Source organism: Glycine max, chromosome 7 (assembly GCF_000004515.6).
Source record: "Glycine max cultivar Williams 82 chromosome 7, Glycine_max_v4.0, whole genome shotgun sequence".
Lineage (NCBI taxonomy): Eukaryota > Viridiplantae > Streptophyta > Magnoliopsida > Fabales > Fabaceae > Glycine > Glycine max.
The window spans coordinates 5,810,335-5,822,761 of record NC_038243.2 but is presented as its reverse complement, the minus strand read 5'-3'; the positions used below and the strand labels follow the sequence as shown (position 1 = coordinate 5,822,761).

At 33.9% G+C, this 12,427-nt stretch overlaps 1 protein-coding gene and 1 pseudogene across 1 annotated transcript; one reads left to right on the top strand and one right to left on the bottom strand.

The window, feature by feature from the left end:
- The window catches only part of LOC100785511 (protein REVEILLE 5-like), a 6,268-nt pseudogene extending 3,497 nt beyond the window's left edge, over positions 1 to 2,771 (top strand).
- A 1,831-nt stretch (positions 2,772 to 4,602) lies between these two features.
- MYB133 (MYB transcription factor MYB133) lies at positions 4,603 to 10,871 on the bottom strand. Its single transcript, NM_001250607.2, has 8 exons — positions 10,479 to 10,871; positions 9,228 to 9,285; positions 8,499 to 8,619; positions 8,230 to 8,409; positions 7,958 to 8,089; positions 6,162 to 6,271; positions 5,968 to 6,027; positions 4,603 to 5,143 (listed from the first exon to the last, which is right to left on the bottom strand). Exons 1-8 carry the CDS (start codon positions 10,703 to 10,705, stop codon positions 5,036 to 5,038), a joined length of 996 nt encoding a protein of 331 aa, NP_001237536.2. The 5' UTR covers positions 10,706 to 10,871; the 3' UTR covers positions 4,603 to 5,035.
- Positions 10,872 to 12,427: the final 1,556 nt, after the last annotated feature.

Here is a 12,427-nt window from a genome sequence, read left to right as displayed (position 1 = left end):
GTGTGGTTCTAGAATGCTCTCTGTATGAGACTATTGTCTCTGGGACAGCAAGTGTATTGCTGTAATCTGTGTGATTTCAGTGTTCAATATTATTTTTTATCAGTTTTATCAATTAGCGTTCTATCAGTATAACTACAAGAAGGAATGCAGGACTAGTTGGGGAGAAAAGGGGGAGGTTGAAGTTTTAATTTTTTTACATTATTGTGAAATCTACATGGTGGGCTGGACTTGGTGCTATAAACTATAGCGATTAATCAAGAAGAAAATATAAACCAAAGATATTAAAGAGTTCATTTAAATGTATCCAAGATCAAGAAGAAAATTTAATGTTGAACAAGTTTTTGATCGGTTTCGTAAAAGTTCATAGGAAACGTGCAAAAGGAATTACATGATGTTCCTTGAAGCTTTCAGTTCAAGCCTCAAGGAAGTAAAAATATGCGAAAATAACATGCTTATTAAAGTTTCCATTTTTTTATATATTATCGTTTTCAAGAAGCACAAGAAGCAGAGCTAGAACTGCTATATATAGAGGACAGTTCAAAAAGAATGAAAGAAAATGGAGTATTTATAGAATTCTAGAGCTGGTATATTGAGAGGACAGCAGGATTAATAGTAAAATTATATTTTTTGTGATCTGGTGCGGTGCCACTGCTACATAAAATGATATATTTTAGAGTTGGCTTAGGATTGGTTGGCCAGGATTCGGGACTGGGCCCTTAATTCAACATATGCATTTTCATGTGTTGGAGCTTCAAGAAACAAGTAGGGCTGGGCTAGATATATTTAATTCAACTCATCTGGACCTTATAAAATATATACTACACTTCCTTTTTTCTCTTCCCTGAATTTTTTTCCCGAGGTGAGTAGTGCATATAAATAACTATATGTTTTGCCAATTTCCCCTAGTGGTTTGTTTTATTCATTTACACGATTCTTTAACTCTTGCATTGTCTTATTTGTGTATAAATAGAAATGTATATGAATAGTATTAATGTTGTTAAGTTTGTTATGTTTTGGTATGCTATGTCTGACATTGCAATTGTTGAGCATGTTTGACTCCTATGTTCATGATTCTTGCGTGCTCCTGTTGATAAGTTTGACTTGTCCATGCAGTAATGCCAGATTTTGCACAAGTCTACAGCTTCATCGGCAGTGTATTCGATCCAAATTCAACTAATCACCTACAGAAACTACGACAGATGGATCCATTAAATGTGGAAACGGTATGTAATACCAAGTACATCATTTTCTTTGCCTCTATCATTCTTTTCTTTCAGGGTTTGAAAAGGGAGTCTAATTTTATGGTTTAAGTTCTTAGCTTGACTGCCTGAGTACTTTATATTGTGCTGTTTTGCAGATATTGTTGTTGATGAGAAATCTCTCCATCAATTTAATGAGTCCTGAATTTGAGGATCATGTAAGTTTGTTTCCGATAGTTGGCATTTTTTCCCTCGTTATTTTTCCAACAGACATAGTTATTGTGCACATTAATTTAGTTATAGATGCCATGGTCATCTTTTTATCCTTGTTGCTTTCTTGCTTTTATTATTTAACATGACAAAAGATATGATATTAAATTGCTTTCAACTGGCTGGATTGTTTTGAATTTATTTCGCAATGTTGATATTTTGTTCCTGGAAGACTCATTCTCGTTGGTCTGTGAATATAGAATTTTGGCTCTATCTTTGTACGTATGTTGTTTGGTACTATGGATGATTTTCATAAAAAAACTTATTTTCTAGAGCATAAGTTGGGTGTTATGCAATAAGTTGCCCAATTAATATTATTTCTATATTTTTGTCATTCCTTTGTACGTGCTTATAATTTAGTGTTTGCACCATAATTGAAATGTGTTAGTAATAAGATAGACCCTTATTGATTACTATTTGAAGTTGTAAACTCTATCTGATTTGGCATTCTAATATACAAAATCAACACTCCAATGATGTTTAGGACTCATTGGAGATAATTGTTTTCCAAACACACATGCTGAAGTGTAGAGAAGTTAGCTGGGCATGAAGCGTAGGATGAGTTATTTTATGATTTTATATATATATATATATATATATATTTTGAATTGCATGGATAGTTCTTCCCTGCATTCGATTTTTCTTCTGTATGTTCCCAATTTTAGTGTACTGTATGTTCCATACTGTCACTGCTAGTGTTGTCTTATTATTCATAACTGTACTTCATCATGGTCTACTGACTGATTCTTTTCCTGCCAAACCTTTAATGCAGAAGAGGATGCTTTCATCATATGACACCGACTCTGACAAGTCGAAGTTGGTTAATATTTGCAGCAAATCCCTCACTAATAAATCTGAGAGTGCTGTTTTGTCTGCTTAGGATGTGGCCAGTGGTTTGCCCTCAATAATGCACATAAAGTGGGAGCAAGAAGGGGAGAAGACATAGGTTTTGCTAAAAGGAAGTGTAGTATCTAGATGCTTGCAAGTGGCATGTGTATATAACTATATATAAATATATGTATATATTTTGGATTGAGTTTTTGTTTGTTTTAGGCACTGTTAGATCGTAGATATGCTGGTGTGTTTGGTGTATATCTTTCGAAGATGATGATTGACCTTGGAATGCAGGACAATGAGAGTCCTGTTAGGTCACTTCTGGAGGCTAAACTGTACAGTCTGTTGAGTGCTTTTGTTTATTATGCTGTGAAGCTTAGGATTAGTATAGAAGAGCGGTGTTAGGACTTAGGGGTGCCGCGTTGTATATATAAAGCAATAAAACAGTGCAGATAAGTTTCTTCTTTTCATGCGTCTATATTATAATAGTAGTAATAATAATAGTAGTAATATATATAAGTTTCTTCTTTTGATGCGTCTATATTATAGTAGTAGTAATAATAATAATAAAACCTGTGATTGATGACGAGTGTAATAATAATAATAATAATAATAATAATAATAATAATAATAATAATAATAATAATAGTAGTAGTAGTAGTTTAATTTTCTAGAATTAATTTCAATTCGACGTTAAATGTTATAGCCAACAGTGATTGATGACAGGTGTGGTGACATCTACCACCTAAAATATAATATCATTACTCAGTAAGAAATTTCCTAAGAAAAAAATGCCGTCCGACCCAATAGAATATGGTGACAGATTATGTAATTATCGTGACCACTGACCATCTTAAATAAAATATAATTAATGTGTAGACGAATTAAGTTCCCATTTTGTAGAGAGGGGTAGAATATTTACACTCACAATATCAAAAACTTCGTAACCCCACTCCTTATTTATACATACAACAAGTACTCTACTATAATTTCTCACTACTTTGAGCCATATATCAAAGAAAGCTAGCCACGAGAGTTTCCATGGCTGATCTTATAAGACCAAGACCTGTTTCTTTTGATCATGCTCTCAGAGGTACTGCAGTGACCTTCAACTTCAGTATCCTCTATATTCAAGTACGTAATATGGAAATAGAAACCAATTATCCTCTGCATGCTCTTGTTGCGTTCATCTTCTTTTTACTTTTGGCTTTTCTGCAAATAAGATATCCTGAAAATCCCACCCCATTTCAACTTCATACAAAGACAACCATCGTCTCCATTGCTAGCTTTCTTGTTTATTGCTTGGCCTTCTTGGGCAGGATCAAGTTTACTGCGAGGGTTCATCACTTTGACACCCTCATGCAAGTGTTTGGTTCACTCTCGTTGGTTTCCCTAGTGTTGTTATTGCTACCCGACACTTGTGAATCATTTGGTTTCATTATATACATGCTATGGTTCATCACTCATGTGCTAGCCATGTTTAGAAGATTCAGAACCCGTTTTAGGGATATATCGGTGCTAAGTCAACAACCGAGGAGGGTTATGCGTCTACAGTTGCCAAACACTTTAACATGTGTTGTATTGTTTTAATTTCTTAGGAACATGATTTGATACAAGTTAGACGAGTTTTTGAAAATTTCTCTGTTAAAATATATATCTTTTTTCCATAAAGAAACTCTCAAAAACTCTTTCAACCAATGAGTCTAGGTTGTAACTCACTAGAGTTACCGTGAGCAAACTTGGAAATAAAGCTGAAATGGAGCTAAGAATGCTATATGTATGTTTATGAAGAAGTTTCTATATATAAATACCAAAAAAATAAGTTTCTATGTAATCAAAGTAATAATGTGCCAATTTTATAAAAACATTTGGTAGTACAAAACTTACTAGTGCGAGGATATATATGAATTGATGTATCTTTTTTATTTATTGGATATGTTAATTTAATGTACGGGAACTGATGTAGCTTTTTTATTCATTGGATAATGCTAATTTAATGTACGGTTAACCTGTTTTCTGTAAATCTATTTTCTTGTGATTAGACAACATCAGAATTCATTACATTTTCTTACCAAAATTGTGGGTAGGGGTTTTGGTAAAATATTTTGGCACTCATGACCAAGATCGCTTGGAACTTATCAGTAAAAAGGTACTCATGTATATTCTTTCTTCTTTTTGCCATTGATTACACATGATTATATAGTTGAGACCAGGTAGCAAGACAGGTTTTACTATTATTATTATTATTATTATTATTATTATTATTATTATTATTATTATTATTATTATTATTATTATTACGCATGAAAGAAGAAACTTATCTACACTGTTTTATTGCTTTATATATACAACGCCAACGGCACCCCCTAAGTCCTAACACCACTCTTTTATACTAATCCTATGCTTCACAGCATAATAAACAAAAGCACTCAACAGACTGTACAGTATAGCCTCCAGAAGTGACCTAACAGGACTCTCATTGTCCTGCATTCCAAGGACAATCATCATATCTTCGAAAGATATACACAAAACACCAGCATATCTACGATCTAACAGTGCCTAAAACAAACAAAAACTCAATCCAAAATGTATACATATATTTATATATAGTTATATACACATTCAACTTGCAAGCATCTAGATACTACACTTCCTTTTAGCAAAACCTTTGCCTTCTCCTTTTCTTGCTCCCACTTTATGTGCATTATTGAGGGCAAACCACTGGCCACATCCTAAGCAGACAAAACAGCACTCTCAGATTTATTAGTGAGGGATTTGCTGCAAATATTAACCAACTTCGACTTGTCAGAGTCGGTGTCATATGATGAAAGCATCCTCTTCTGCATTAAAGGTTTGGCAGGAAAAGAATCAGTCAGTAGACCATGATGAAGTACAGTTATGAATAATAAGACAACACTAGCAGTGACAGTATGGAACATACAGTACACTAAAATTGGGAACATACAGAAGAAAAATCGAATGCAGGGAAGAACTATCCATGCAATTCAAAATATATATATATATATATATATATAAAATCATAAAATAACTCATCCTACGCTTCATGCCCAGCTAACTTCTCTACACTTCAGCATGTGTGTTTGGAAAACAATTATCTCCAATGAGTCCTAAACATCATTGGAGTGTTGATTTTGTATATTAGAATGCCAAATCAGATAGAGTTTACAACTTCAAATAGTAATCAATAAGGGTCTATCTTATTACTAACACATTTCAATTATGGTGCAAACACTAAATTATAAGCACGTACAAAGGAATGACAAAAATATAGAAATAATATTAATTGGGCAACTTATTGCATAACACCCAACTTATGCTCTAGAAAATAAGTTTTTTTATGAAAATCATCCATAGTACCAAACAACATACGTACAAAGATAGAGCCAAAATTCTATATTCACAGACCAACGAGAATGAGTCTTCCAGGAACAAAATATCAACATTGCGAAATAAATTCAAAACAATCCAGCCAGTTGAAAGCAATTTAATATCATATCTTTTGTCATGTTAAATAATAAAAGCAAGAAAGCAACAAGGATAAAAAGATGACCATGGCATCTATAACTAAATTAATGTGCACAATAACTATGTCTGTTGGAAAAATAACGAGGGAAAAAATGCCAACTATCGGAAACAAACTTACATGATCCTCAAATTCAGGACTCATTAAATTGATGGAGAGATTTCTCATCAACAACAATATCTGCAAAACAGCACAATATAAAGTACTCAGGCAGTCAAGCTAAGAACTTAAACCATAAAATTAGACTCCCTTTTCAAACCCTGAAAGAAAAGAATGATAGAGGCAAAGAAAATGATGTACTTGGTATTACATACCGTTTCCACATTTAATGGATCCATCTGTCGTAGTTTCTGTAGGTGATTAGTTGAATTTGGATCGAATACACTGCCGATGAAGCTGTAGACTTGTGCAAAATCTGGCATTACTGCATGGACAAGTCAAACTTATCAACAGGAGCACGCAAGAATCATGAACATAGGAGTCAAACATGCTCAACAATTGCAATGTCAGACATAGCATACCAAAACATAACAAACTTAACAACATTAATACTATTCATATACATTTCTATTTATACACAAATAAGACAATGCAAGAGTTAAAGAATCGTGTAAATGAATAAAACAAACCACTAGGGGAAATTGGCAAAACATATAGTTATTTATATGCACTACTCACCTCGGGAAAAAAATTCAGGGAAGAGAAAAAAGGAAGTGTAGTATATATTTTATAAGGTCCAGATGAGTTGAATTAAATATATCTAGCCCAGCCCTACTTGTTTCTTGAAGCTCCAACACATGAAAATGCATATGTTGAATTAAGGGCCCAGTCCCGAATCCTGGCCAACCAATCCTAAGCCAACTCTAAAATATATCATTTTATGTAGCAGTGGCACCGCACCAGATCACAAAAAATATAATTTTACTATTAATCCTGCTGTCCTCTCAATATACCAGCTCTAGAATTCTATAAATACTCCATTTTCTTTCATTCTTTTTGAACTGTCCTCTATATATAGCAGTTCTAGCTCTGCTTCTTGTGCTTCTTGAAAACGATAATATATAAAAAAATGGAAACTTTAATAAGCATGTTATTTTCGCATATTTTTACTTCCTTGAGGCTTGAACTGAAAGCTTCAAGGAACATCATGTAATTCCTTTTGCACGTTTCCTATGAACTTTTACGAAACCGATCAAAAACTTGTTCAACATTAAATTTTCTTCTTGATCTTGGATACATTTAAATGAACTCTTTAATATCTTTGGTTTATATTTTCTTCTTGATTAATCGCTATAGTTTATAGCACCAAGTCCAGCCCACCATGTAGATTTCACAATAATGTAAAAAAATTAAAACTTCAACCTCCCCCTTTTCTCCCCAACTAGTCCTGCATTCCTTCTTGTAGTTATACTGATAGAACGCTAATTGATAAAACTGATAAAAAATAATATTGAACACTGAAATCACACAGATTACAGCAATACACTTGCTGTCCCAGAGACAATAGTCTCATACAGAGAGCATTCTAGAACCACACATTACAAATAACTTCACGTTGCCTAATTACACAACCAACAATCAGATTTATACTCCTTAATACATAACTACCAGCAGTTATTTTTTTTAATACAAGACGGCCAAAGGGCAGAATCAAACCAGCATCCCTCGAGGGTCAAAGAACTACCAGCAGTGGTATTATAGATTTTGGAGAAATAAGCCTAGTCTAATGGATAAGAAGCTTGTGCACAAATTCTTGTTTCGGTCATTTCCTCAATATCCTAATGAATGAAAAGCTTTATCTTTTAGTAGTTGATTCCTATATAGCATTCTACAACTACACAAATAACTGAATAAGACATAGGGAGTGGGGACAATCGAGCAATGGCTAAACCACAATCCTCAGAAAGATGCTGTTACTACAATGGAACTACGAGTTTCAGGATTTCTTTTCCCATTTTAATTGAACCAAAACTCAAGAAGTTCCCCCACAATCACAAACTACATTCTCTAAGTTTTATCACAAGATCTACTCAAATATTTTGTGATTCTTCCATTATGTCAGATTCAAGCAGAATCAAGTTCAAATTAAGAGATAAAAAAGCATTCCAACCTTTAATTGGCTCCTGGTCACCTTGATTAATCCTTTTGCTACTTGGCCAAGTTGGAGGGTTGCTCTCATTACTACTGCTGCAGCAACAATTAAGAGGAGCAGTTTGTCCAGCTACAGTGAATCCCATGTCATCTAACAAACAAACCAAAAAACTTTACAACTTAGCTAAGCCTTCCTTAAATTTGCAGTCATCATAGAATAGACTCTAAAAATTACATATTTGAATAACAAAAAATGAAAAAAGAAAAACATTGAGTTCAGGACAAACATACCTCTGGTCACTTGTGGCACATTGACAGGTTGTGGTGTATTATTATAGTTCCAAGATGACGAAGGCATGTTAGTAACTGGAGTTCCAAGCGCAGATGAAGAATCCGGGATATAAATGTATGCAGGTTCAATGAAAGAAGATGAAGATTGCAATGGGCCCATAACTTGGGATACAGTAGGAGCTGATAAAATGCAAAAACAAATAAGTGTTACTCAAAATTTGATGCAATAGACAAGAACATTAAAAGTGGTTGGCGTTGACTATACTAACTTTTAGGAGCTTTTTGAGGGTATGGGCGAGCAGCTTTTCTCTTTGGCCGGGGAGGAGGTACATGTTCACTTGTTCCCTTCTTCTGAACTTTAAGAAAATACTTCTGTGCATGACTTCGTATCTGCCAAATAGAATTTTACACAGAACAGTGAAGAATGGACAGTTAGAGGAACATGTAAGTGTCAGATATTAAGCACAAGAAAATTGATGAAAGAAACACTATACACATTATATAATCCAATATGAGTTTATAGCTTTACGTCTTTTCTTTTGTACTTAATCGAACATGCAACAAAGCAACAAATTACAAGTCTAAGTCCTTTCCATCATCAATCCTTAGTCTTTTGAAGAAAAACACAGTATAAATTAAATTTCATTGTGATGCAACAAAATCTAGACAGAAATATTTGATGAACAAATTCAAATGGTTTTCTAGTAAGGGAAAATATAAAAGCTATGGAAAGATTCAAACTCAGGTCAGAGGCTTCAATAAAAAGTCTTTTGGAAACCAGCATGTTACCATTTAGTAATCTTCAATTCATGCATAATATTAATGACACTAAAAAAAATTCATTAAATAGCCAGTAAGGAATTCAAAATCCAAGCATAATGTGAAATCAAGAAAAAAATTATTATTCTGACGTTTCACTGTTTTAAAAAAGAAACCAAAATCAGCTAACATACACTAGTAACTTGTTTTTTGTTTCCTATTACTTCTATTATAAATACCTGGATAACTGTTTTTGAACCAACAAATGCTTCAATCTTTTTCCAGTCCCGATCAAATCTGAAATTAGTCAAGCGAAAGTGAGAAACACAAAAAAAAAGGTAAAAGTAAACAAACAAATCATAAACCATCAATATTGTTACATATACTGGTTTTGGAATGCAATGAACAGAAGGGAAAAAAACAACTTCTTATGTAGCCAGTATGGAATTGCATTTTTTGGTGAGCACAATGCACACTGGCAAAATGGCAAAATACCAGCCATGTGGCTTCATGATCTTTTCTAAAGCTACTCTCTAGATGAACTATGGCGTTTTAAAATCCTATTTCTTTAACTATCTATCTACGTCTCTATATAAAGCATCCCATTACAGAATCTGCATTCTGCGACTCGTTCCTTAATTGGAAGGGGACAACCAATGATTGAAAAGTCTAAACACTACTGAACATGTTGTAAGCAAACCATAAACCCTTGAAATAATAAAAGCAATAGCTTAAAACAGACCAGTTTGTTCTCTGATGCAGCTCTTTCAGAATTTCAGGTAAAATTGCTTGCAACATGACCAAATACAAAATGAATAGCTTAAAACAGACCAGTTTGTTCTCTGATATGTACAGATGCTGCTCTTTCAGAATTTCAGGTAAAATTGCTCGCAACATGACCAAATACAAAATGTCAAAAACTAGTTAGAACTAAATTACTTCTCAATGTCATACTTATAACCCCACCCTACAATCCAATCATTAACTTGTTCACACCCTACCAGACTTGAAGTAATTAAGGAAATTTAATAGTTACTTTTGCTAACCCTTATCTTAATCAAAACTAAAAACCCAAATAAAACAACAGCAACCAAACCATATCAACATTATAAAGCAAAAAGTAAATAATTTTTGAAAAAGCAATATAAAACACAACCCTGAACAATTCACACTACAGAGCCACCTATTCCTTACTAATTACTTGAAAAATTAAAAAAAAAAATCACGATTAACCAATTACCTTTAATCATCTAGAACCCTCAAGAACGGGCAAATTCCCAAAATTTGAAGAAAAATAATTAAAACAGTCACCAATCCTCCAATCCCTTTAATTATCTAGAATCCTCAAGAACTAGCAAATTCCCAAAATTGAAATGAAAAAAATTAAAAACAGTCACCAGTCCTCCAATCCCTTGCCAGTGCCTAATTCACAGCACATGGATTTGAATTCAGTGAAAAAAATATAAAACTAAATTCTAAAAAGGACTCACAATTGGAGAGCTTCTAGAAACTTGTCGTGCTCCTGCTCAGTCCAGCTCTCCCTGGACTTGGTAATCGTGTAGGGTTTCCTGATCTTCTTACTCGGATCCTCCACGGCGGCGTGAGAAGGCGGAGCAGGCAGCGGGGGCGGTGGAAGATTGTTGACGCCGGGAAGGGCCATGTTGGAGGGATCGAAGAAGTAGAAGCCTTGAGCAGGGCTTGGGTTCACCGACACCATCAAGACCAAACCGAAACCTCAATCGAATCGAATCGAATCAGTTTAGTGTTTTGTAACCTCAATCGAATCGAATCAGTTAGTGTTTCGTGCTCCCAATAACTCTGTTTCTGTTTGGGGGTGCGCTGTGACTCTTGTCTTTCGATTTGCTCGTCCTCTCGCGAACTTCGTTTTGGTAAATCCAGCAACTAACATTTTATATAGACCGCGAGAAGGGCTGAAATTACGCTTTTGTCCTTGGACCACTTCTACGTTTACACAGTGACAACAACTGTCACCCCATGGCGGTTATTTCTGGTTAAGTGAATATACTATTCCCATATTTTTTTTTTGTCTGGTTACGCCTTTTAAAATGTGTACTTTCGTTTGGTTACAAATCAGAACACTGTACGTAAAATAACAATATATCATGTTCTCTTAATTTTAATTTATTATGATGTGTTTGTTTCATGTGATAATATTGTTATTAAACAATAAAACATTTGACAAATTAATAACCACTATAATGTCAACTTTTTTCCCTCTCTTTTTGATATTAATTATATGCTACACATGCTTTAAACAAGATATTTAAATGTGTTAATTATGACAAACTAATATCCCAATATTATAATGCAACAGTGACAGAAGAACTAAGAAGCGAAAAAGAAAAAAACAGAAGCGTAGCTTCAAAGGTCCTATGTTGACTTCTCTTTTGCCAAAATGATGTCTCCTTTAGTCCTTACAAAATCTAAAGTGATAAGATGGGAAGGCCGGGGGATTAATAGAGAATTGTGGTAATCATTGAAACTTAGGGTAAAAAACAAGGGGCAACAGCTCATTAGATTTTGATAAGGATTAACATGGGCTCCGTCAATTATTAGCTTCAAAAACAACTTTTTTTGTGTCATTAAAAATTAAATAGTCTATGTTTATTGATGGACACGTATTATATTTATAGGAATTTCTTTTGACGCCAACCAATGGTGCATGGGACCTCAACGTATTCAGGCTTAGGTGATGCACATGAATTTTTGGTCCAAAGCCCCCTCAGGTACTGTCAGATCCATCACTTTGGACGGCCCATAAACCTTGAATTCTATAGCCACATGCACATGCTTCACTATTACGCTTTTTCGCCTTTCTCTTGCTTCATTCTTTGCGACAAAGCAATGTATCCCATAAAGTACACTTCAGTTACTACTGTAATCGAATTTGATGATTGAAAAAAAAAACAACTGAGAATGATTTGACTCACGTTACAACATGTTGAGGACTGTTTTTGCACTCAACACAATCGAGTCCGGAATTCAACCAGTTGTTAACTTGATGTCAACTTAATCAAAAGTAATTTGTAAATACCACAAATCTGTTTGATACCTAACGAAAGAGAGAGAAGTATAATTATATAATAGATAATATCATGTAATAAAAAGAAATAGTGAAAATGACTTGTTTGAAGTTAACATTTATAGTTAACAAAGAGTCACAACCAGATATCATGCATGATGACTACAAAACCATTTTTTTGAATCCTATCTAGTTGAGTCAATTATGGAATGGAACTTAAATATGTAGAGATAACAAAGAGAACTTACCAACATAATCCTATAGTTGAACCGGATCCCTAAAGGAAAATTCAAATGTCATGTTCCTCAAACATAAAACTCTCAAGCAAATGCAAATTTCACTCTTCTATCCATCTCCGAAATCAGATGGATCCATCTTTAGAACCAAATGATATGA

Coding starts and splice junctions, on each gene's coding strand:
- MYB133 (NM_001250607.2), bottom strand. CDS start 10,705: ATGGTGTCGGTGAACCCAAGCCCTGCTCAAGGCTTCTACTTCTTCGAT. Junction 6,028..6,161: donor ATCCATTAAATGTGGAAACG/GTATGTAATACC, acceptor GCTGTTTTGCAG/ATATTGTTGTTGATGAGAAA. Junction 5,144..5,967: donor GTCCTGAATTTGAGGATCAT/GTAAGTTTGTTT, acceptor CCTTTAATGCAG/AAGAGGATGCTTTCATCATA.